The sequence below is a fragment of the Rhinatrema bivittatum genome, chromosome 1, assembly GCF_901001135.1.
Source record: "Rhinatrema bivittatum chromosome 1, aRhiBiv1.1, whole genome shotgun sequence".
NCBI lineage: Eukaryota > Metazoa > Chordata > Amphibia > Gymnophiona > Rhinatrematidae > Rhinatrema > Rhinatrema bivittatum.
The window spans coordinates 145,859,985-145,885,820 of record NC_042615.1 but is presented as its reverse complement, the minus strand read 5'-3'; the positions used below and the strand labels follow the sequence as shown (position 1 = coordinate 145,885,820).

The window sequence follows — 25,836 nt, the reverse complement described above, 5'->3', positions numbered from 1 at the left end:
GCATTAAGCGGGTGCTCATGAACGACCACCCACTCCCTTAACGCACACCAATCCACCTCTCCGGGTGCCCAATTAAATATTTAAATCAGGAGCCACAGTAAAGAGGAGGCACTAGGGGAAATTGTGTGCCCCTAGCGCCTCCTTGGCAATGGACACCCAGGAGAGGTGGTTGTCAGCCGGTTAAGAAAATTGATGCTCAGTTTTATGAGTGTCTGTTTTCCTAACCTGACCACAGCACACTTTTTTTTTTTTTTTTTAATTCTCCTATTTCGGTTCCTCTGACTTAATCGTAACTAATCCCCTTATAGCATAAGGGGTTGTGGACGCACATCCAATCATAAGTTAAACAGTGCACTTAGCTGAGCACACTGTATTGCATCGACCTGTTAGAGAATAGCCCTGCATTAAGATCCAAAAAGAGAGAGCAAGGTCAATCAACATGCAGAAATGACAGGGCTTTGGTTAAGAACATAAGAACATGCCATATTGGGTCAGACCAAGGGTCCATCAAGCCCAGCATCCTGTTTTCAACAGTGGCCAATCCAGGCCATAAGAACCTGGCTAGTACCCAAAAGCTAAGTCTATTCCATGTTACTGTTGCTAGTAATAGCAGTGGCTATTTTCTAAGTCAACTTAATTAATAGCAGGTAATGGATTTCTCCTCCAAGAACTTATCCAATCCTTTTTTAAACACAGCTACACTAATCACATCCTCTGGCAACAAATTCCAGAGTTTAATTGTGCACTGAGTGAAAAAGAACTTTCTCCGATTAGTTTTAAATGTGCCATATGCTAACTTCATGGAGTGCTCCCTAGTCTTTCTATTATCTGAAAGAGTAAATAACCGATTCACATCTAGACCTCTCATGATTTTAAACACCTCTATCATATCCCCCCCTCAGCCGTCTCTTCTCCAAGCTAAAAATCCTAACCTCTTTAGTCTTTCCTCATAGGGGAGCTGTTCCATTCCCCTTATCATTTTGGTTGCCCTTCTCTGTACCTTTTCCATCACAATTATATCTTTTTTGAGATGCACGACCAGAATTGTACACAGAATTCAAGGTGCGGTCTCACCATGGAGCGATACAGAGGCATTATGACATTTTCCATTTTATTCACCATTCCCTTTCTAATCAGCAGGAAATGACAAGTTTCCCCAGCATGGGCAGTGGACTAAGTTGGCTACACTTCTAAGTAAAAGGCAAAAAGTGAAGGAGCGATCTACAGGCAGTCAAGCTTGTACAGCTGAGAAATCTCTTTAGATTTTGTTGTTACATTTGGATAACCATTTTAAACCAAAAGGTCTCAAAGTGGGTAACAATTAAAACAAACCACATTCATACAATGTAAGCACAGAAAACCAAACTGGGTGGGCCAAATGGTCCTTAGCTGCCAACATCTATTATCTTACATCATAATATAATTGATAAATAACTTTCAACATAACTTTTAAAAAAAGAATCATGCTGAATTTCTATGCATTAACTCTCCAACTACTTCGCACAGAGCAAGGGTGGTCAATATCAGTCCCCAAGAGTCACAAACAAATCAGATTTTCCAGATATCCACAATGAATTTGTATGAAATAGACTTGCACACAACTGTTTAGCCTGAAAACAAGGCCTGTTTGTGGCTCTTGAAGACTGGAATTGGCCACCCTTGACAGAGTAAAAATGGAATACACATATAGTAAAAGGTACTATGAATATTGCCACTGACAGAAAATTAGAGGGGGGGAAATCGGCTGGTGATAGTTTGCTCTACAAATCATACCCCAATAGTACTTTTTCTAAATATTACATAGTTTCTAATAGCAAGCTACATGAACAAAATTTTATAGGGGGTGGGAGCAGCAATGAGAGCAGTGCGATCAGGGAGAGAGGAAAAATACTGGGATTAAACCTGGAGAGGAAAAATGAATGAGGGGCAAGGAAAGGGCATGGATTAGAGGAAGGTGAATATGCATAAGTTCCTTCATTTTCAGTTTTTATATTATTTTGCCTGGAAATTTCAATATTATAATAAAAAGGTCAATGGGAAAAAGTTACTTTGACATAACATTAAAATTCCCAGGCAAATATAAAAACTGAAAAAGAAGGTTCCTAGATATGCATTATTCCTCCTCTTCCCCTGATAATCAACAGCAATGTTAGGGAGACCACAACTCATAAGCTTTCAAGTATATCTAGGAGTGTTTTTTTTTTCCTAAAGCAACATATGATAAATACAATTTTCCTATGTGAGTTAAATACATTTTGCACTATCTACTCTGCATCTTTTCTGTGATTATGTCAATACATTGTGGAGCTGTTCCAGTCATTTTGAATCCTCTTGGGCAAAACCCAAGAACTAGTACAATATTTCCTGCAAAAAATGTAAAGATTACATAGACCCCCAAGGCCTTGAAATGAAACATTTTCTATGCACTTTTTTTTTGGATGTTCACCTTGCAGCCTATTACTCCAATTCATACTTGCTGGTGGCTCTAAGATTAAGTTTATTTTCTTTTTGGAAAACATGCAGACATTATGAACAGTTTTGATAAATACAGTATATAAACTGCATGTAAAATATAGCTGTTCAATACTGGATTTAGGGACAAATTTAGACACAGAACTTACCATTCTGATTTCCTTCCGCCACAGGATTGATGACTGTTGCATAAGAAACACTGCCCCTTGCAGAGCCAGATAAGGAGCTATTTGCAGCTCCCCGACTGCTTCTTGAAGGAAAACCATTTTTTTCTGCTCCAGCTCTCCCCGGGGGCAGCAGAGGCCCAGAATTTACAGCAACCCCACGACCTCTGGCTCTGCCTCTGCCAGCCTGACGCCAAGCGGCTTCCATGTTGTACAACTCCTAAAAGTACAGAAGAGGGACTGAAATAGAAAGAAACAATTATTAACCTAAGACACATTAGCCTAGCACACCTCAGAGAACAAACACCTTACCATCCTACCATGGGAATGTGCATAAGTGAGCAGCAGCATGGACTTGTCCCTTGCTGCTATCCGTAACAAAGGGACAGGCGCGCGCAGGCTCGGTTCGAGTGGGGGGGAGGGGGAACGAGGAACGAGCAGTAAGGCATTGGCCAATGGTAAGTTGCCAGCGATTTAACATCCTGGTGTTTCTATTGGTCATTGCTGCTAACGACCTAGCCAGCACTGCACGTGGGCGGAACGGGAAGGCCGGCAGCACAGCATCGGAGTGCAACAGCAAAGGGATCTTCAGAGTGTGCAGCTACAGCCAGGTATCAGGAGGGGAGAATGAGAGTGTGGGGGCCAGAGATGTGCTTGGAGGGGGGGAAATGAAAGTGTGGGGCCCAAAGATGTGCTTGGAGGGGGCTGGGGAGAGGGGAATGAGTATGTGGGGAGCCAGAGATGTACTTGGAGGGGGGGGATGAGTGTGTGGGGGGGCCAGAGATGGGAAGGGGGAATGAGTGTGTGGGGGGCCAGAGATGTGGGTAGGGAAGGGGGAATGAGTGTGTGGGGGGGCCAGAGATGTGGGTAGGGAAGGGGGAATGAGTGTGTGGGGGGGCCAGAGATGTGGGTAGGGAAGGGCATTAAATGCTATAAATAAAATGTTTCAGTCTCACGTGTTTTGGGCTTTTTTTGGGCTTGTTTCTTTTTGAAAAAAGTGCTTGTTCTTTCATGAAAACCTGGCATCACTGGGTCCTAGGTTCAGTCAGTGCAGGCATCGAGGGAGGGAGCACAATTTGAGCCGGTTTTCTTGGTTTTGTTTTCCGGTGGAATTTTGTCCTCCCCCAGTGTGTGTATTTTAAATATATAATTCATAAGAACTCTTTATTAAAAAAAAAAAATCAGCAATAATTAATAGTTTACCCTTCGGTCTCGCCTGGTAGCGGTTCCTTTCCAGATCATCGGCAGCCCCCCCAGGCCACTCCATGCAGCGTAGGGGCCGTGTGTCCAGAGAGTGGGCTGGCACCGAGGTTTCCTTTTGCTGAGGACCCCGTGGTTTCAGGCATGTCTCAACAGGCAAGTTTTGAGGCAGCAGACGTTTCTCCCTCCCATTCCCCTTCCACCCCCCTCTCTGTGTCTGGCGAGAGCGGCTGAGGCAGGCCCCTCCCAGCCGTGTGTGTCCTGCCTTCCCTGAGATTTCCCTCAATGGGGGGGGGGGGTTGTTGTCAGACCCCCCCCCTTCTGATTCAGGTGGGCTAACTCTTCAAAAAAGGTGTTCTCAAAAGGCAGCCCAGGCCAGCTGCACATAGGGGGAGGGTTTGTCAGACTTCAGCCATTCTCCGCCCCCTCCTGCTGTGAGTCCCTCTGCTAGCAGCAGGAAGGTTCATTTCCTCCAGCCTGCATGTTCTGCTTCCGGAGAGACAATGATATTGCTGCTGCTTGTCAATTAAGCCTGCAGAGAGGCAAGCACAGACCTGTGATTAAAAAAGCTAGGGGGACAGGAGGGGTAGCTTTGCGGAGGGCAAGGGAGGTGGATCCTCGGTTGCCTGGAGCTTTTCTCAGGTCTGCAGATTTTCAAGATCAAAGTGAGCTGCAGGAGTTATTCTTGGCCCCTGGCAGGTCATGCTTGCAGGTTCATCAAGGGCATAAGAGCAGTTCTCCAGGCAGCCAGTCTGTGGAGCCTTGGGGTAGGTCTTATGAGGAGAGGATTGAGACTCCAGGTAGACTGGGGATGAGAATGAATATTGACGTGGGAAGAAGTGCAAGGACAGAGGTCTCACTCTATTCCCAGGGAAATTCAGTGGGAAGGGGCTGGGCTAAGCAGGTTCGCGGGCAGTTCTCCTGGCTTTTCTGTTTCTCCTGCAGAGGTTGAGAGTGAAGAATATCCAGGCACTTCGAAGCAGGAAGCATGGAGGGACAGAGCATTTGAAGTCGCAGAAGTTCGGCATGAGGCTGGTCGAAGGAGGACCAGAGTTCAGGACTTGGAGGAGTCAGGATTGACTTCGTGCACCCGGTGAGTTGCATCAGGGCATGCAGGTTAAAAAGGGAAAAAAGAGAAGGGAAAGGAGGTCCAGCTCTGATTCAGATAGTAGTTCGGACGAATCTTCTAGTTCTTCATCAAGCGAGTCAGAGAGGGAGAGGAGATCCAGTTTTAGGTCAGGCCCTATGCAGGATATGGGCCATCCTGCTTTAGCGTCTCTAACCGAATTGTGGGAGGAAGTGCCAAGGCGGTTGAGGTGGAGGATAAGGAAATGCAAATATGTTAATATATTCAAATTATTAGAGGGTAGAAGAGGTGGGAGAGGCAAAAAGAAGAATAAGGAGGGAGAGGCTGGACCTAAAGTGTCCAAAAATATATTGAACTGGACGAGAGGTTTCTTGCGGCTGGCTAGCGTTGTGGGCCATTTCCAACCGCAGTACTACGGGTCTCTGTTGGCATATGCTGACTATTCTGGGGGCATTTAAGGATTATGAAGGTTGGGCTTGGCTCAATTATGATGAGCACTTCCGGGATAAAATGGAGGGTAACCGGCATATGTCTTGGGGCACACAGGCTATTAACCTGTGGCTCACCCAAATGACAAACAAGTGCGTTAGCGGGCATAAAGGTCTAGGGAGCGGAAGCAGTTTTAGTAACTTGGGGGTGGCAATAGCAGTTCCTTTCGAGGCCAAGGAAGTGTGGTTAAAGGAGGGGGGACAGGTAAGACAGCAGGGGGTGGAGGGGACGTCTGCTGGAGGTTTAATAAAACCACCTGTTTATTCCCTGAATGTAAGTTCAGGCATGTTTGACGGTCTGCAGCGGTGCGCACCCATCTTCCAAGTGTTCAGCAAGCACTAGTGCCTCCTCGCGCAGAGGCAGGAAACAATGAGGCTCATTTAGATAAGGCTTTTTCGCCTATAATATTAGAGGAACTTATTAAAAGTTTGTGTTTACCCAGTTAAAACCAAACTTAAAACCCCTTCTTAGTAACCCAGCAGGGTTACTAAGAAGGGGTTTAAAGTTTGGTTTTCTCATTCCTTATACAGGGCCGGGGGAGGGGGGCAATACAAAGAATGCTAAGTCAATGGTGAGTTTTAGAGACGTTGCCGCAGATAAAAGAAGAAATAGCTTTAGGGCGCGTAGCTGGGCCATTCAGGGACCCTCCATTTTTAAAAAAAAATGCATTTATCCCCTCTAGCTGTAATTCCAAAAAAGATTCCAGGGAAATTTAGGCTTATCTTGAACCTATTTTACCCAAACGGCAAGTCTGTTTAATGATTTTATCCCTAGGAGCAATTGTTCAGTAAAGTATACTTCGTTTGATGTGGCATTACAGTTGGTCCAATCAGCAGGTAGAGGATCGCTGTTAGCAAAGGCAGACATTGAAACTGCTTTTAGATTACTGCCAATTCATCCTAGTAGTTTCTTTATTGGGATTTACCTTTTGAAGGTGGGTACTTTATTGACAAATGTTTGCCTATGGGTTGTGCAATATCGTGCGCATACTTTGAGCTTTTTAGTTTCTTCTTGCAATGGCAGATGGAACAAGAGACCGGGGAGAGAAGCATGCTACACTATCTAGATGACTTCTTATTTGTCGGGAAAGGGAACTCTGCACAGTGCATTAAACAGCTGGAAGGTTTTTTAAAGGTGGCGGATAGACTCTGAGTACCAATAGCGACTGATAAGACAGAAGGGCCTACCACGAAGTTAACCTTTCTTGGGATTGAGCTAGACACAGTGGCACTTGAGTCCAGGCTGCCATTAGACAAGGTGAACAGGTTGAGAGACCTAGGGTGAGAAGTAAGTCGAGCCCACAAGATTACCTTGAGAACAATGCAATCCCTGATTGGGGCCTTAAATTTTGCAGGAAGGGTAATTCCAGTGGGGCGGGCTTTCATCAGGAGGGCTGTCAGCCACAGCAGGGATTAGAGCTCCGCATCATTTTATTATTTTTTTATTTTTTTAAATTTTATTTAAAGATTTTTTTATATACCGGGGCACGTTAGAAACATCACCTCGGTTCACAATTTAACGTAACATAGCAACAAGCTTTACAATAATTTAATGTATAGTATATTAGAAAACACGGGCTATTGGGGATGAATTAAAAGTGTGGGAGGTGTTTTTGGAGGGTTTTAATGGGGTGTGTATTATGCCAGATAAGGAGATCACAAATGAAGAGTTCGAACTGTTCTCAGATGCTGCAGGAGCTTCAGGTTTTGGGGTGTTTTTTTCAAGGCAAATGGTGTGCCGAGGATTTGGTAGCTGCAGGTACGGTGCGGCTACTACAGCAGCTGAATTGGGAATGGCGGATGGCGCAATCAAAGTCTTAGGCAGGTGGAAATCCAGTGCGTTTCGAGGTTACATCTGGAAATAAAAGTTGCAAGTTGGTTTTCGTGATGGTAACCAATGTTTCTTCTATTGCAGAACCAGTATGAGTTAACAGTGAATTGGGAGTGTGCCTGGGTCGTGGGTCACTCGTTCATGCATCAGGCGCAACAAAGACCATACGGGTCAATTGGAGAAGCTGCAATGGAAATTGTTGGATGGGAAAAAGGAGTATGAAATGGTCCAATCTGTTATCCTTCTTGCAGGGACAAATTGACATTCTGGGGGTTCCAAAGATTTTTATTGATGCATCTGGGAGGTAACGAAATTGGGAAGGAATCCTGCAGAGCTTTAATTTCCAGCATGCGTAAAGACCTGGCATCAATAATGACAAGGTGGCCCAGTATAAAATTGGGATGGTCTGACATCATCATTTGTTTCGTGTTTAAAGACACACTAATCTGGAAAAATTTATTTATTTATTAACTTTTATTTACCAACATTCGTGAAACACATCATGCCGGTTTACATAGAACTCAATTGGGAGATACAGTATAACAATATAACAATATAACAAAATGACATTGAAACAATAGGATGTTACTAAAACGAGAAGTAACAAACAGAAAAACCAAAAGCAAAATACAACAAAATAAATAATGTTAAAGGAAAACGAGGAGTGTAGGTTTGAAAGGAGGGTAGGCAGGGGGGTAGGGCGAGGGGGGGGTAGGGTAAGGGGTAGAAGGTAGGAAGGGTGGGAAAAGGGGGATAAGTAAGGGAAAAGAAGGTATAGATTGAGGAAAAAGGGGAAAAGGAAGGGAGGGGGAGAAAGGCTTGTTTGAAGAAATGAGGGGAGAGAAAGGCAGAAAAGAGGGATACTATGTACAGATGGCTAATGTACATGGAATCGCTTAACTAAGTAGGATTATGGAAGAGTTGAAGCAGGCGGTATTCAAAGGGGTAAAAGGTTTTCTTCAGAGGAAGGACCTGGGAAAGGGGGGGAGCAAGGAGTATAAGGTAGAGCAAGGGGGCTAATGGGGTGAAAAAATTAAATCGGTAGCTGGGAAGATGGGTAGTTCAGGGAGGGTTTTGGGTGCGTCATCAGTGGGCTTGGGAAATGTTAGCTGGGTTTTTCCGCAATGATGGTGTGCATCTGTCTGAGGTGGGGCTGGATTTATTCAATAATACCCTGCAGGAGGGATTAGAGGCGGCTATTCAGGATATTGTTGGGGCCGCAGTGGGGAAACCCGAGCCCAAGCTTAATGTTTATATAAATTGTTAATTGACAGGGGGGGGGGGGGGGGGGGGGGCGAGTCTCATGCAGTCGGGGGGGGGGGGGCTGCTGCACGAGATGGTCAAAAGAGCTAGGGGCTAAAGCTCATTGACCGCGGCTTACCATCCCTGGGACGAGGCGTGGTAAGTAAAGGGGTGAATTGCTTACCACTGGGATGTGGTGGTAAGTAGCAAAAATGGAACTGGGAAAGGGGGGGGGGCAAGTTGGGCAGACATGTTGTCGGTTACATGTTTACTGTATGGGCTCGGGTTGTTGAAATAAACTGCGGCCTTTTTTATAATGCCAACACTTGTCTGTATTTATTGAGGGGAGGAGGGAGCCTATTAGCGAAGCATGGATCTGGATTCCTTTGTTACTAACTGGACAGTAAGATCAGGATGCAAATCAAAAGCTAGACCACTTTTTCAGGAAACAGCTGGATTTCAAGAACCCAGATGAGAAGTTCTGGGGTAAAAGACAAATCTGGACACCTGGTACCAAGATAACAGGATCCATAATGCCACCTGGGTAACCGGAACAATCCTTCAAGAGCCTGATACAACTCTTTTGGGTCTTCAAAATGATGTTTGTACCAAACAGTTGGTCTGAGCGCTACAGCAGTGGAACAGAGGGAAAGTATCAAAACCTCTACTAGCGGATGGGACAGGAACAACGCCAAAAAATGGATAAGGCAATACAAAGTAAGATCAAACACAAACCATTTAGCATAAAACCTTTTGGAGTTATGAAAAATATAAAGAATTCTAGCTGACCATTAATCAGGTTCTGCTAACTCACCACAATTATTTTCATATCCTTATTTAGCATCCGGCTCACTACACAGGTGCACAGGAATGGGAATGCAGAATGATTTCTAAAGTATCAATAGTGTACCTCATGCGTTATTCGACCCGACAACACAACTAACTCCAGTAACTGGGGGGAGGTGACTCCGATTTTACCTGGGATGCTACCCTTTTAACGAGGTTGGCGAAGGGGTCGGCCAGAAGGCTGGCCGAGTTGTGGCGCAAACCTTCATCAGGGCAGCATCGGCCCAGAGTCTGGCGGGCCCAGGAGGTGCTGCTCTGATGCAGAGGTTGACATGATCCTGAGCTGGTGGTGCCTAGTGGATATTACCGTGTTTCACTGATAATAAACCCTACCCTGAAAATAAGCCCTAGCTGATGATCAGGATTTTTGGAGTAGGGCTTGAATTATAAGCCCTAGTTATAGATAGACGCGTGGTTGCACCTCCATGACTTGCCTGCCGCCCCCCCCCCCCCCCCCTAAGACTTACTGAAAGTCCCTGGGGAAGGGCCAAAACCCGGGGGGGGGGGGGGAGGTTGTAAAAAAAACAACCCAACTCTTCACATTTAATTCATTGCAACCCCCCCAAAACTTGCCTAAAGGGTCCCGGGAGCAATCTGGCCTTCAGATGCCAGTAAACAAAATGGTGCCGGTGGCCCTTTGCCCTTACCATGTGACAGGGGCTATCGGTGTCATTGGCTGGCCTCTGTCACATGGTAGGAGCAATGGACAGCTCTAGTAGTTATCGGAGAAACAGGATAACAGCGTTAGCCACGGGGGTGCTTTGAGGGCAGGCCGGGAAAAACTGCCACAAGGGCAGTAAAGAAGAGCGTCGGGAGCCTTAAAATTAGCTGCACTTGCTGCAGGAGCCCAACCACGGGAAGCTTTTAGGGGCTTAGCGACTAAAGGTTTTCTCGCATTTTGGGTCAGTGATAAAAATGGTTAGTAAATGGGGGGGGCCTTTGTTTTCTTTTCAATATGTGCTAGATGGCAGGGCTGACTACGGGAGCCAGAAGTATCAGACTTCAGAGCTAGTGCAGCCGCACTCTCAGATGGCCACGTGGCCTGAGGGGCCGGAAGAATCGTCGCGAGATCCTTAAAAGGGCGGGATTTGGCTTTTAGTAGGCAGTTTGCTCATCGTATTGGATTGCATTTTAAACTTATAGACTGTTTTTCACCGCAACCGACAGTGAGCCACAGCTCAGTCGTTTGCTTCCATATTCGGCTTCCCCAGACGCGCAGCGGACTTCCTTACTTCTGAATCTGACAAGTTACTTCCCTGCAAGCTAAAGCCCGCGGCACTCCGGTGCTTCCGAACTCAGTGACCAATGAGCATGCGCCCTGTTGCTTTTTTTTAAGGCGGGCGTAGCGCTGCTTTTCTTGATAGGTTTGTGTTTTACAAAATTGGGTCCAGATAAAATAACTTCAGGGTGATAAGATATATTTAACCATCTTTATTGCAGATAGTATCTTTTTTTCATAACGATACTGTCACGATGTGATTGCAGGAACCACGCTTCCCGAACCAGTTGGGGAGAGAAGTGTTGGCGAAGTGCCAGTGTCGCAGAACATGATGTGAGAGCAATGGGACCAAAAATCGCTCTGTACACTGGGTTTGGGGGTGAACCGATACTCGGTTCGAGTGCTGCTGAAAACAGAAGGAAGTGATCTCTGTAACTGTTGGCATGGGAACGTGAAGCATGAGCATGCGCAGTGTGGCTCTGAAAGTACGGGTGCTCAAGTTCCCTTCATAAGGGCAATGACAGTGGAGCTGAAGGCTTCAGAAAATAAGCAGGGGCCTGCTAGAATTTAATAATCTTTTGATTTTTTTTTTTGGAATTAAAAATTCTATGGTCCACTAAATATGGATGTATGCCCATGCATTTGAAAGGCAGAATAATAATAAACATAGTAACACAGTGAATGACAGCAGATAAAGACCAAAATGGTCCATCTAGTCTGTCCAGCAAGTTTATTTAAAAAAAAAAAAGTTTTTAATTTGTATGTTGAAAGGGTAGCAGCAACTGCTACTCCCTACAGGTTACCCCCAAGTCTTCTGTTAATAGTAGCAAATGCCACTCCCATGCAGGCCCCCCTCAAACTGAAATGTAAACTTGAACAGTAATAGTAAAGTTACCTTATTTGTTCATTTCCATTCTTTAGCCAGCAGGGATCCTCTGTGTTTGTCCCATGCCCTTTTGAATTCAATTATCTTCCTTACCACCAATTCCAAGAGGGCATTCCATGCATCCACTACACTTTAGAAGAAGAAATATTTTTTTTGACATTGTTCTTGAGTCTTCCCCCTTGGAGTTTCATATCATGATCCCTAATTTTGCAGCTTCCTTTCCATCAGAAAAGATTTTGCACATCATTCATTTCATACATGTATTTGAAAGTCTGTATCATATCTCCACTTTGTATATCCTGGAAGAGTGAAGACATATTAAGGTCCTTCAATCTCATCTCGTATGGCTTTCTGTATAGACTCCACACCATTTTGGTTGTCTTTCTCTGGACTGCTTCTTTTCTGTTCTTATCCTTTCTGAGATGAGTTCTCCAGAACTGAACACAGTATTCAAATGAGACCTCACCAAGGATCTGTACAGTGTCATTATTACCTGTTCCCTGTACGTACCGGATCAGTCCAGACTCCTGGGTTATGCCTCCGCACCAGCAGATGGAGACAGAGCAAAACTTGACAGGCTCTGCCATAAATACCAGGGTGCCACCCACAGCCTGCCAGTATTACTCTGTCTCCAGCAGATAGTTCGGGTGCATCTCCCACAGTCTGAATCGATTTAAAAAAAAAAAAAAAAAAAAAAGGGGGGGGGGGGGGGGGGGGGGTATTTAGTTTAGTCAGGTTTTTTGGTGTGGATTGTTCATTCGATTAAGTTTAAAGAAAAAAAAAATCTACACTTCAGGAGGAAGCCGTTGATACAGCTGGTCCTTCGCTCCCAGGGGGTTGTAAGGTCCTGAGGGGACCATCCTCCCTGGTCGAGCAGTTGCTGGGGCTAAGGGTTGAGGACCCTGTGTTAGTATTCAGCCCAGCCGGGGTGATACCGGGGAGCTCGGCTCACTCACCCAGCCGGACCGCTTCAGGACCCGACGAGGGACAGCTCCAGATACAAAAAAAAAAAAGGACAACGGTTTTTATTTTAGTCAGGCGGCGGCTCTCTCCTCTCAGTGCGGTGGCCGTCCTCAGCGCCCCTTCCCCTCCCCCCCCCCTTCTTCGCCGCGGTTTGTGTGCAAATGTGTTTCGTGGTGCCGAGCATGCCATGTGGCACGGACTGCGCGCGCCTCCCCGGGATGGGCTGTGCTCAGCCTGCATCCCAGGAGGCGAGGGTACCTCTGTTTCACTTCGGGGGGGGGGGTTGGTCATGAGGCGGCGGCAGTCTATCGTGGTCGGGAAGCCCCCGCGGCCCCCCCAAACAATTTTTAAAAATCACGGGAAAGTCTGCCATTTTGCCACCGGCTCCCCTCGCGGTGCCGATGACATTGGACCCCAGGGATTTCCCGCCCTCGCTCTCCCCACAGCGACCTACCCCACAGCCTGTTTCTCCAGCGGGGCCATCAGGGGGGGCACAGATTCGGAGGCGTCTGATACTTTTTTTCTGGATTTATATTGGCCATGCATAGGGCTTTTAAGGCCCGCAAAGCCCACAAGAGACACTCTTCCCAGTCGGGGGGCCCTGAGGGGCCACTCCACGCAGACAAGCCTCGCCCACGGTCAGGGGACTCGGAGGGGCGGTCTAAATCTAAACGCCCGTTGAAAGCCCTCCCGCCATGAGTGGACACTGAGTCCTCCCCCGACTCCTCGGATCAGGAACTTCCTGAGGAGCCCTCCCCGCCCCCAAGGGGGGCTGAGGGAGATGGCATGCCGATGCAGGGAGCGGCAAGGCAGAGCTAGGCCTCGGAAGGGGATGACCCGAGGGTAATCCGCCTTTTTAGAAGGGATGTGCTGGCTCCGCTGATCCCCCGTCATCCTGGAGGAGTTAGGGATCGCTACGCCGCCCGAGGAGTCTCGGCTTGGATCCATGGATCCAGTGTTAGGGCTGAGTGGCCCTCCTACTACGTTCCCTTTTCTCGGCGACGGACCTTCTCTTTTGAGAATGGTATACCCCAGATCTGGGACTGAAAGTCACGAAGGTAATGGATAAGCTTTATCCCTTGCCAGAGGATGCTCTGGAAGTCCTGCAGGTACCGAAGGTGGATGCCACAGTCTCGGTGGTCACAAAAAGAACGACCATTCCGGTCACGGGAACCACGGCATTGAAGGACCTACAAGATCGCAAGTTGGAGATTCAGCTGAAGAAGATTTTCGAGGTCTCCGCCCTGGGGGCTCGAGCGGCAGTTTGCAGTAACTTTACATTACGGGCTGGTCTTCATTGGGTGAAACAGCTGCTTGCCAACGAGGGTCTGTCCGAAGAAGAAGCCAAGCAGGCGGGTCGCCTCGAGGCGGTCGTGGCTTAAAGTGCGGATGCCCTGTATGACCTTCTTAAGACTTCGGCCCGCTCCATGGTTTTGGCTGTTTCAGCCAGGCGGCTCTTGTGGTTACGGAACTGGTCTGCGGACGGGGCCTCCAAGTCGCGTCTAGGTTCCTTGCCCTTTAAGGATAAGCTGCTCTTTGGGAAGGAATTGGAAGACATGATACAATTGCTGGGCGAAAATAAAGGGTACCGACTCCCGGAGGACAGGCCGTGTTCCAAGGGGCCTTCTCCTCCAGATCCAGGTTTCAGGGAAACCGTAAGGCTCATGTTCCTTGCCAGAGTACCCCTTCATTCTTCTTTCAGGGGGTAGGCAGCAGTCCCAGTCCTTTCGAGGGAGATGTTTCGGTAGACTTGCAACCACCCCCTCTTCTTCCGGCAGTAAGTCGGCACAATGATGTCCCGCCGGTCCATTCCTCCGTACCGAAAGTAGGGGGCCGACTGGCTCTCTTTTACGAGGTATGGATCAAAATTATGACAGACCAGTGGGATCTCTCTGTGATAAAATACGGCTATGCTTTAGATTTTGCTCGCCTTCCCAATCCAAGATTTTTCCCTTCCCTGTGCAGTCCCGTGGAGAAGCGGCAAGCGGTTCAGCAGACTTTGCTCCGATTGTCGCATCTGGGGGCAATTGTTCCAGTTCCCAACTTGGAACAACGAAGAGGACACTACTCCATGTACTTCATCGTTCCAAAGAAAGACAGTGCCTTCCGGCCCATACTAGATCTCAAGGACGTCAACAAATGTCTCCGGATTCCACGTTTTTGCATGGAAACCTTGAGGGCCGTGATTGCATCTGTGAGACCAGGGGAGTTCCTTGCTTCGCTGGATCTCACGGAGGCGTACTTGCACATTAGAATCCGGGAGGACCATCAGAGGTACCTCAGGTTCTATGTGATGGGACAGCACTATCAGTTTCAAGTGTTACCGTTTGGTCTCGCCCCCAGGACCTTCACCAAGATCATGGTGGTGGTTGCAGCGCAGTTACACGGGGAGGGGCAGTTAGTCCATCTGTATCTGGACGACTGTTTGATACGGGCGAAGTCCAAGGCGCTTTGTTGTTCAGCGGGTGCTGCAGCTGTTGCGCTCCCTTGGATGGGTAGTCAATACAGCCTAGAGTCACCTCGAGCCATCTCAGTCTCTGGAATTTTTGGGAGCCTTATTCGACGCACAACAAGATAAGATTTTTCACCAGGTCAGGGCCTTACTGCAGAATCAGCTTCCCACGGTTTGGGACTATTTGCAGTTGATAGGTTCCATGGCATCGACACTGGAATTGGTACCGTGGGCCTTCGCGCACATGCGGCCGCTACAATCAGCGTTACTTTCCTGTTGGAGCCCAGTATCCGAGCAGTTCCACCTGCCGTTACCCCTAACGGAGGTGGCCCGGTCCAGTCTGGGATGGTGGTTGCGTTCGGACAATCTCCTCTGGGGGTCTCGCTTGTGACACCAGAATGGACGGTAGTCACCACGGATGTGAGCCTTTCCGACTGGGGAGTGGTCTGTCTGCAGAAGTCTGTACAGGGCCTCTGGTCTCCGCTCGAATCTCGGTGGTCAATCAATTGCTTAGACCAGGGCGGTGCGTCTGGCGCTTCGGGCCTTCCTGCCCCTGATTCAGGGAAAGTCGGTCAGAGTGTGGTCCGACAATGCGATGACGGTAGCCTATATCAATCGTCAGGGAGGGACTCTTGAGTCGCCCGGTGGCGTTAGAAGCTCAACTGTTGATCCAGTGGGCGGAGCGGCACCTTCTCAGCATCACCTTGTCTCACATAGCAGGGGTAGAGAACGTTCACACAGACTTTGAGTCGGCATCAGCTCGATCCCGGAGAATGGGAGCTTGCGGACAAGGCGTTCCAACTAATATGCGACAGGTGGGGACAACGGCCATGGATCTGATGGCAACCTTTCAGAATGCCAAGGCTCCACGCTTCTTCGCCCGTCACAGGGAACCGGGGGCGGAGGGGGTGGATGCCTTGGCTTTACCCTGGCTGACGTCTATCCTTCTGTATGTTTTTCCCCCCTGGCCTCTAATCGGCAAGGTCCTTCGGATAGAGAGTCTCCCTGCAGAGGTGATTCTGGTGGCCGCGGACGGCCTTGGTTTGCAGACCTTCTCAATCTGTTATTGGAGGAACCCCTGCGTCTTCCGGCATTACCAACTCTTTCATCAGGGGCCTGTCTGTTTCGATCAGGTAGATCGCTTCTGTCTAGTGGCCTGGCGTTTGAGAGGTGCCGTTTAAGAGGTAAAGGTTATTCTGATGCAGTGGTCTCCACTCTTCTGCGGTCGCACAAGACCTTGACTTCCTTATCATATGTGCGGGTCTGGAAGGTTTTGAATCTTGGTGTCTACTTCGGGCAATCTAGCTCACTCAGGTGACCGTATCAGAGATTTTAGCCTTCCTTCAAGATGGCTTGGCCAAGGGCCTGTCCTGTAGTTCGTTGAGTGCAAGTGGCTGCCCTAGGTTGTTACGTAGTTCGGTGGACAGTGGGACACTGTCGTCACACCCAGATGTTGCACGGTTTCTCAAGGGGGCAAGGCATTTACGTCCTCCACTGCTTGTTCCCTGTCCCTCCTGGAACTTAAACGTGGTGTTAAGGGCCTTGTGTGGCCCACCGTTTGAACCACTAAAAAGGACAACTCTGAAGGACCTCACGTTGAAGGTCATCTTTTTGGTGGCGATCACTTAGGCTCAACGTGTGTCGGAACTTCAAGCATTGTAGTGAATCTTTCTTATGGATCTCTGACTCTGGAATTAGTCTCCGGACGGTTCCCTCCTTTCTGCCGAAAGTAGTTTTGTCTTTCATTTGAACCAGTCGGTGGAGCTTCCAGTGTTTGCGCAGCTCGACAGGTCGGATCCTTCTTCCTTCTTTTTTTTCCTGCTGGTTATGCCTCTCAATGGAACCTGCAAAATATTTATACAACCCCCATATTTTCAATTTGTTCACACAAATACACTTATGAGATCCTGATTTTTTTCTTTTATTTTCTTCTGTGTTTCATTAGATTTACCCCACACTTCGTGTTATTTTCTAAAAAAAAATTTTAAAGATGGAGGTGAATCTCTCATTCAATGACTTACTTCATTAACTTTGAATACATTGAAGTTAATGTTAGTCCAAATCGTGTGTTGTAATCATTGACATTCCACCTACCATCCTTTTTTTTTTTTAATTCAAAAATCCCATTTTATTTCTTTTAACTTTATCTCAGTCCAGCAAAAATGCTTAATTCAACTTCTTCCATTTATTTCCTGTCATATACTTAGCTTACTGCTGCATCATTTCTATTCAATGTCCTCCCTACGTTTCGAAATGTCAAGTTTCTTCTTCAGAGGAGACGAATGATCCGATGTTTCTCCTTCAAATATTCTCTTTTGCACTGCGACTGTGTTTCCTGAAGAAGAAACTTGACGTTTCAAAACGAGGTCTTGTAGGGAGGACATTGAATAGAAATGATGCAGCACTAAGCTAAGTATATGATGGGAAATAATGGAAGAAGTTGAATTAAGCATTTTTTGCTGGACTGAGATAAAGTTAAAAGAAATAAAATGGGATTTTTAGCTTTTTGAATAAAAAAAAAAAAGAGGATGGTAGGGGGAATATCAATGATTACAACACATGCTTTGGACTAACATTAATTTCAATGTATTCAAAGTTAATGAAGTAAGTCATTGAATGAGATATTCACCACCATCTCACAGCACATTCCAAGAACATGCTACACTCGTGTCGCAAGCAGCACAACACGAACTCACACCACGCTGCGCAGCAAGCTCCTTTGGCATAACACCAAAACTGATGCCTCCTGACACATCAGAATATACTTGGATGCCATCGCTGCTGACCAATCTGGGGTATGGGGTAGGGACTTAGACCATAAAGCTAGGTTCTCCCTAACTGGCCTGCTTATCTGCAAGCGGTGATGGTTATGAACCAGACCCGCCGTGGTGGACTCAAGTTCGATCCCTAGGAAGGTAAGTACTGTTACCGGACCTTGAGACTTATCCTCAATCAAAGCTCTTGAAATATGTCAGACAACTTGACCCATTCGGGTATACCTTCTTGTCCTATAACAAGAAATCATCCCGATAGAGAACCAGCGACACTGGGCAGTTGCCCAATGCAGGAAGGCATTGCATGTTTCAAAACAGGGGCATGAAATCCAGCATCATGTTGGCTGACATCTTTTGCAACAGAAAGACCCCTCAATATGGAAATTGAGCAGTAGATTACTGACAGTCGTCCCGAGCAGTTGAGACAGCACGAGATGCTCCAACAGAGGCTCAGTGAAAGGTGACCAACCGGCCACCCTGGCTGAAACCCCCCTCCTCAGTTTGTCCCTGACAGTGCTGGCTAGAATGCGTGCCAAAGGGGCATTGAGCATCCTGAAGGATTGCGGCTGACCTGTGTGGGGGATAAGAAAATCATCTCGGAAACCCGCACAGAAAATTAACGTGCCGACCAGGAAGCATCGCCCGCCACTTCACCAGGATCGGGGCAACCACCCGACCACATCCTTTACTTCTCCTTTCATGAGCATTTGTTTGCTGGGTGAGGTGCTGGGCACTGATTACAGAAGTGCCTATATCCACAATCGGCAGCGGCAGGCTCTCCAATTGCATAACCAACAAAATCCACTATGGACTTGCACGCGCTTTGTTTGCTCACTTCGTGCCTGCTTGCTGTGAAAGGACTGCCAGCTTGTCTTGGAGTTAACGACTGTGCCGTCATTCCTGTGAGGCCGAGGCAGACATCCTGTCTTCCTCCAAGACATGAAAAACAAGGCCCCATCATAATCAAGCCTTGCGAATCCGCTGTGCCCCTCATAAGCGCCCGAAATAGAGTTCAAGCACGTGAACAGGGGCTGCACTGTGGCAGGCTCTGCATGCCCAACGAACTGAAGGTGTTCACGTGAATACATGCACCCAGTTAATGATCCTATTGTGCGCTACCAGATCCTCAAGGCAATCACTGGCCCCATTCAGAGGAAAGCACCATGCAGATCTCTGCGCCAGAATCCTTGCCGACCAGAGCACCAAATGCACACCATGAAAGGATGGACCCAGGTTTAGCCTGCTGTAAATGTATCCCGCTACACTGACCACGGATGGAGACGGAGAAAGCTGACGTCACGATATATATACTCCTGCAGCGACCCCTGCCTGCCAGAGAATCCACCTACATATCTGGGACCACTCCATTATTCCAGCGAGCTATCATAACCAGCGAAACTGGTTCGCCCTGCTTCCTTCCACCATGAAGGACATACAGGCAATCCATCTTCCGAAAAGGTTCCAAAACCTCCAGTTACTGCACGATGAGTCTCTTGACATCCGAGGGATGCAGGAGGTGATACTCTCTGTGTCTCTGACCTTAGCTGGGGGCAGCAAGGAAATGGACTGATTCAAATGAAACTCAGAAACCACCTTAGGCATGAAGGATGGGACTGTACACCAGCAACAGATTTCCAGTCCTGTCCACTACTTATGAGGCCCAAACCCCAAAGCTGCTCTGTTCATTAGCAAACTTATTATGCAGGACAGTATCAAAAGCTTCGCTGAAATTCAAATGTACCATATCCACTTGTGAAAGTACAAAATCTGATAATTTACACAATGGAGTTTCAATTTGGTTACATTCCTTTCCAGAACTTCCACAAGTACATTTCTGTCTACCTGAATCTCTCATAGCCCAGGTTTCTGTTCTCCTGTTCCAATTATAAGCCAGCAGGTAAACATTTGGGGGTTCAGCCCCATGCAGCTTTCTCCACTGATTCCCCTTCCTCCCCGCACAGATGTTGGAATCGGAACCCGCCATGGCCTCCGCGCCCCTTTTGTTACCTAATAGAGGGCACGGGCCGGCACAAGCAGCAGCTGGTGGTGCACAAGTGCATCTCTAGCAGGAAGGTTTAGTAAGTGTGCTCAGGTGGCAGGTATTTCGGGGCACCTGAGGAGACTCAGAAGGCAGATTTGCAGCCGCAGCAGCATTAGCCAGCCTGTGCTGGGAGAATGACCGACCTCCCAGGGACAGGAATCCTCTGACCGACCTCCCAAATTGCAGAATCAAAGAAGAGGAATCACGCTGCACTGGGGGTTGAAAAAGGCCAAACAAAGGGGAGCTGGCGGGTTTTAAGTCTCCTGCCAGCCCCTTCCCTTGCCAACGTCAACGCATTGCTCACCTGGCCAATCATGTGGCCCAGCGTCGGGGCACGTTCTGATGACGTCACCACACCCAATGCCAGAGAGACATCACCCGCAGTGCCCCGGCACGATGGAGAGGAGCGCCCACTCGTGGCGCCGGCCAGATGCTGTGGTAGGGAGGGGACCACGCACATGTGATAAGCCCGGCCCCGACGCGACGGTGGCGCACCCACACGGATGCAGCGGGTGCCTGGTTATTCCCGGCACCCACATATCCATGCTGGGGCGCCTTCCATTTCTGCAGAGCAGTGGAGTAGTAGGCAGGCCTTTCTCATAAGAGAAAACATGAAGGGCTCTGCATCCAGCAGAGACTCCACAAAAAATCCAGGTTAGTAGTTCCCAGTCTTTTTCCAGTCATAGTACACCTGGCACTAGGTTCACGTCATCAGTGCACACCAAAGTTAATGCATTTTAATAATTACAAATTAAATAAAAATAAGTAATTTAAAAGTAAAAAAAAATACAAAATATTTCATTTTTGAGAAAATAACACATTAACATATTTAGAAAACTTAGTCATTAGCCCAAATTTTAAATGACAGCAAAAAAAAAAAAAAAATGGTCCAGTCACTCTGCTCAACAGCAACACAACCCTTCCATATGGAACCTAACATTCACTCCTTTTTCTCCCATGTACCTCACCCAGCCTCTCAAGCCAGGGAATTATTATTTTTTTTTTTTGGAGGAGGAAGAAGTAGGTTGTATTCTTTTCTTGTGATTTTCCTTTTGGAGCATTTGAAAGCATTTTGGTGGCTATTTTTTAGATTTTTTTTTTCTTTTGGCTCCAATTTTCATTTATTCTTACTTATAGTTTTTCTCCTCCCTCCTTACAGGCACTATCCCCATCTTTCTCCAGGGCTAGACACTCTTTACTCTACCCTTCCCTCTAATGCATCTTTTCTTCCTTCCAGCACCCTCTCCCTTCCCCCACCCCTTTCCTGACACACGTAGTGACAGGGGTGTCCATGTTCTTTCCAGTCCTATTCATCTCTCTCACCCTCCTCCCTTTGTGCAATCATCTTTCCTCCTCCCTCCAATCTGCTGGTGCAATAATTTCTCTCACCGCCCTTTTCCCCCAGCACAATCATCTCTCCTCTAACACTCCCTACCCCTTTGGCTGCTGGCACACTCTCCACTCTAACTCCTACATCACATACCTCTCCACTATGAGATTTCCTTCAGCATGCAGCCAGCAAGAGTTGAATGAGCAGTGCTTTTTGCTGCTGCTGACTAATCTTCGCTTTCTTCTTAGTTTAGAAACATGTGGGGCCGGTGAGTCTCATGACACCATAGGGTCCTGCGGATTCAGTTGTAGAGGGGAAACCCAGAAAGAAAGAATCACTAGAAGCAGTAAGTAAGAAGTGCTGCTCCTTCATGACTTCTGCAGACTGGAGGAGCTAACAAAAGGAGAATGTAATGCACCCTCTTCTCTATAACAGCTGCAACGCTGGGCTATCTCCTCTTCTTGCTGATAGTGGCTGGCTGCTTTAAGGAGCAGGGACAAGGGAAAAGATGACTTTGCAGGCAGTGGTAGCACTCCCTACTTTTCTGAGGCACATCTGCATTTTCACCACAACACACTGGTTGGTAACTGCTGCTGCAGATTATTAGGAAGCACCCATGTTCAGAGCATGGCTGTGCCAGTGAGGCGCAGCCATGCTCTGAACAGTTGTTGTTAATTCTTCCAACAACAGAGTTGTTGGAAGAATTAAGCAATTAATAAGATGCGTAGTCATTGAAGCAGTGCAGCATACCCATGAGTGTGCACCATGTGAACTTTTGATGGATGTCATATTGTACCCCGCCTTGAACTTTACTAGTAGGGATTATAAATCTATTTAAATAAACAAATATACTTCACAACACACACTAGATACAGTTTTCTTTTGGTTGCAGGTAGGTTATGGTACAGAGTACAAGACTATCTCCACATCATGTTTTTCATGATCCCTCCCCCCTGCCCCTTGCTTCGTGTTCCTAATAGCAAAAAATATGTGGGATATGTTGATTTCCTCGACACTTCCTGCCGAGGTTACCAACCCCAACTTCCATAGACCAATCTCCATGCAGCCGATGTAATGCCTGCACCATGGCATGCTCCCTTTTGGTTTTTGTACACCCCCTCCAATGGCAGGTCTTACACTCTATCAGGGACATTAGTCTGATGCACCACAGTTGTTTGTTATAATATGCCTCAGCCTTTTTCTTTATGTGGGCAAAACTCTCGGATGTTGAAAACCAGAATTTTTTAACACCTTGTCTGCATTTTTGCTGCATAATTTGTTATCCACTTTCAACAAGTGTTTGGCAAAAGGTGGGCTATAAGTTTTTGTAAATAAATCATGTCACATTGTCTTCAGCATCACCACAATATCTCAGCATTTTCTTGTTTTTCTGAATGAAGTTGTGGCAATTTCTCTGACCATATAATCCACTGAGGAAAAATTGTGGATATACATCATGTGATCTCTGGCATCACATGGCCTCACTCATGAGACTGAGTGGTCCATATTTTTTTAAGCTTTCCTCAGTAGTTACTTTTTTTGATACCCTTTTGACTTTGCCTGGTCCATTCATTTAAAAGCAAGCAGTGGAGCAAATCACTAATACTGTATGTAATTTTTTTTCTCTATTTCTGCAAGCTGCACCTCCCACTTTTCCCCCAATGTACCCCATTCATCCACTGGAAAGTATACCATCAGAGCCAGCGATGCCCCAGTCATCAAGACCTGACCTCTTGAGCATCACAGAAGGGAACTCCATCATCTCAGGATCTTTCTCCATAATCCTCAAGATCTGAGAGTCCTATGCTACTGTCCCTAGGGGAGTTCCAAGGTAGTTCTACAGGCATTCTTTCTGATCTACCAGAGGAGGCGCAAGATCACTCTTCACTTCTGGTGGACCTCATGTATTCATGTTTTATAGAAAAAGTGGGCTCTTTTCTAAAAATCGAAATTTGGAAGGAACCAGATCCCCACTCTGAGGTCATGAGCCTACTACACATCCTGGAGTTACCAAGTGAACCTACTGTTTTCCCTTCTCATCCGGTACTGCAAAAATCTCTGGTGAAGTTCTGGGAGACCCCTTCCTCAGGTATCACCACAACACAAAAACTGGATCTAAAGTTTTGCCTTCAAAAATCACCTGGTTACTGAGAAGTGCAGCTTCCACATAATTCAGTGATGTTAGCCATGTGTTGAGCCAAAAAAGACTAGACTCCAATCCAGCTCACCCCCAGGAAGAGACCACAAACTATTGGACGATTTTGGAAAAAGGGTTTTCCAAGGCTCCATGCTGTCAACTAGGATCCAACAGCATGAATTTTACATGGTGCAAAACCTCTACGAGTGCTTGCAGCAATTAAAGCCGTTTCTTTGATCCAAAGATCGAAAAGCAGCTGTAATACAACCCTTCCTGGACATGGAAGAGGGTCTCTGTCACTTCTTATGAGCTGTTTTCCGAGGGTTTTGATACGGCAGTGAGAACTTCAACAGCCTTCAATTGCAGCATGTCAGATGGCATGGCTCTACACAAGTGGCATCCGGGAAAATATCCATGATAAGTTCCCTGTTCCGGAAAAAACCTCTTCGAGGACAAGTTAAAGGACACGGTCACTCAAAAAATAGACCAAAACCTTGTGGTGCAGTCTCATCTTCAAGTTCCAGGTGTTTTTACCTGCAATTTAAGAGGCCTTTCTTCCAAAGAAAGCCCTATCAACCGTATCGGGGCTATCACCAGACTCTATACCAGTCACCACAAACTGAACAGCTGGCTACCCAGCAAAGGAGAAGACAAAGGGATAGATGCCAACAAAAGCAACCAGCAAATGTGGCGTCAAAACCACAGCAACATTTTTAAGAACATCACCACCATAGCAGATGATATCGGTTGGGGCCAGGATCCAACTGTATGCAACATCTTGGGCCCTCATAACATCGGACCAGTGGATATTATCGATAGTATGTCATGGTTCCCAGCACAAGAGCAAACCTCAGATGCTCTACGTCTCCCCCCTCTAACAGATCTGCTCCATCAAGATCTTTTGCAACTGGAGGTGCAATCCCTCCTCCAGCAAAATGTCATACAAGAGCTAGCCCACTACAGTCAGGACTATTACTTCAAATACTTCATCATCCCTAAAAAATCAGGGGATCTCTGACCCATCCTAGATCTCAGTGTTAGGATCCCTTGCTGATAGTAGTGGAACCACCGGTTAGACCGCTTACCTAGTGACGAGAAGTCCCAAAGACAGTCCGGGTCAAGGCAGGCAGCAGGCAACGAATCCAATACTCAGTCCGGGTCGAGGCAGGCAGCAGACAATCAGGAACCACAATAGCAGATAATCCAAAGGCAGGCAGCAGGCAACGAAATCCAATACTCAGTCCGGGTCCAGGCAGGCAGCAGGCAACGAAATCCAATACTCAGTCCGGGTCAAGGCAGGCAGCAGACAATCAGGAACGGAGGCAAAATCCCCAGGCGAAAGCTCCACAGAACAATCGTGGCCAAAGCAGCGGGTTGGGGAAGCTGCTCCCTTTAAATAGTCTATTCTCCCGCGCAAAAGGAGCCTCTGCTGGCGTCTGACGTCAAGGGGGCGGAGCCAACGCTCGAGACCCGCGGTAATTGGTTCCCCTTGCCGCGTGGAGACGCTGGTCTGCCCGCCATGAGAAAACGCCCTGATCCCCACTAGCTCGCGCTGCCGATGCTGCCGGGACCGCCCTGCTAGTCCCCGGAGCCCGAACGTCCCCACCAGCGCGCTGCCTCGCCGCGGACCGCGCGCCAAAGGTAACAGTACCCCCTCCGCAAGGCCCCCTCCTCCCTCCGTGAGGTCCAGGCTTGGAGGGAAAGCGAAGATGAAAGGCCCGCAGCAAACGGGGAGCCTGTATATTAGAGGAAGGTTCCCAGGTATTGTCCGCTGGGCCAAAGTGTTTCCAGGAAATCAGGTATTGTAGCCGACCCCGCACGCGTCTGGAGTCTAGAATCTCCCGCACTTCGTACTGGCCATCATCTGGAAGAATGGGTACAGCGGTCCTTCGCCGTCGTTGAGGCCAAGACATGATAGCAGGTTTCAGCAAAGAAACATGGAAGGCGTTGTGAATACGCAGGGCGGGTGGGAGGCAAAGTCCATAGGTGACTGGGTTGATCCGTCGTTGAATCGGAAACGGCCCAATGAAACGAGGCGCAAACTTGGCAGATGGGAGACGTAAACGAAGGTGACGGGTGCTCAACCAAACGAGATCCCCACAACGAAGATTAGGAGCCGGAGCCCGCGTCTTATCCGCCTGACGCTTCATGGCAGCAGCATTCTTGGCCAATAAGGCATGTGTGGCGGACCACAGGCGGGACATAGAGGCGACCGTGGCGTTGACCGCAGGACAAGAGGAAGAGGTGCGGACCGGCAAAGGGAAGTTCGGATGCCTGCCATAGACCAAAAAGAACGGGGAGCCTCCTGTGGCCCGACGAACATGATTATTATGGGAGATTTCGGCCCAGACCAGTAGAGAAGCCCAATCATCCTGACGTTGATTGACATATGCCCGAAGAAACGCCTTGACAGATTGATTAGTTCGTTCAGTAAGACCGTTGGACTGAGGGTGATAGGCAGATGAAAAATCAAGCTTCACTCGTAGAAGTTGACAAAGATTTGTCCAAAAGCGGGCCATAAACTGTACACCCCGATCGGAGACAATGCTAAGAGGAAGGCCATGGAGGCGAAACACGTGGTGCAGGAAAAGATGAGCCAGTTCCGGGGCCGAAGGCAAGCCAGGAAGAGGAATGAAATGAGCCATCCAGGAAAACGATCCACCACCACCCAGATGACAGTATGACCCCCGGAGGACGGAAGATC

General features: G+C 47.7%; 1 protein-coding gene and 1 long non-coding RNA gene across 3 annotated transcripts in view; one reads left to right on the top strand and one right to left on the bottom strand.

Moving 5' to 3' along the window:
• Nucleotides 1–3,962, bottom strand: part of NFXL1 (nuclear transcription factor, X-box binding like 1) — a 273,886-nt gene extending 269,924 nt beyond the window's left edge. Inside the window, exons 1-2 of one of the 2 annotated variants that reach the window (XM_029588216.1) lie at nucleotides 3,840–3,962; nucleotides 2,622–2,876 (exon numbers count right to left, since the gene is read on the bottom strand). In XM_029588216.1, coding sequence (XP_029444076.1) covers nucleotides 2,622–2,844 — 223 coding nt within the window. In that variant the 5' untranslated portion in view covers nucleotides 2,845–2,876; nucleotides 3,840–3,962. Of the gene's footprint in view, nucleotides 1–2,621; nucleotides 2,877–2,956; nucleotides 3,068–3,839 lie in introns of those variants that run through there. The other variant, XM_029588206.1, reaches the window with a different exon arrangement.
• LOC115083995 lies at nucleotides 3,148–7,920 on the top strand. The gene is made up of 3 exons (XR_003854441.1): nucleotides 3,148–3,247; nucleotides 3,860–4,929; nucleotides 7,327–7,920. It is a non-coding gene; the product is annotated as an uncharacterized LOC115083995 (long non-coding RNA).
• Nucleotides 7,921–25,836: the final 17,916 nt, after the last annotated feature.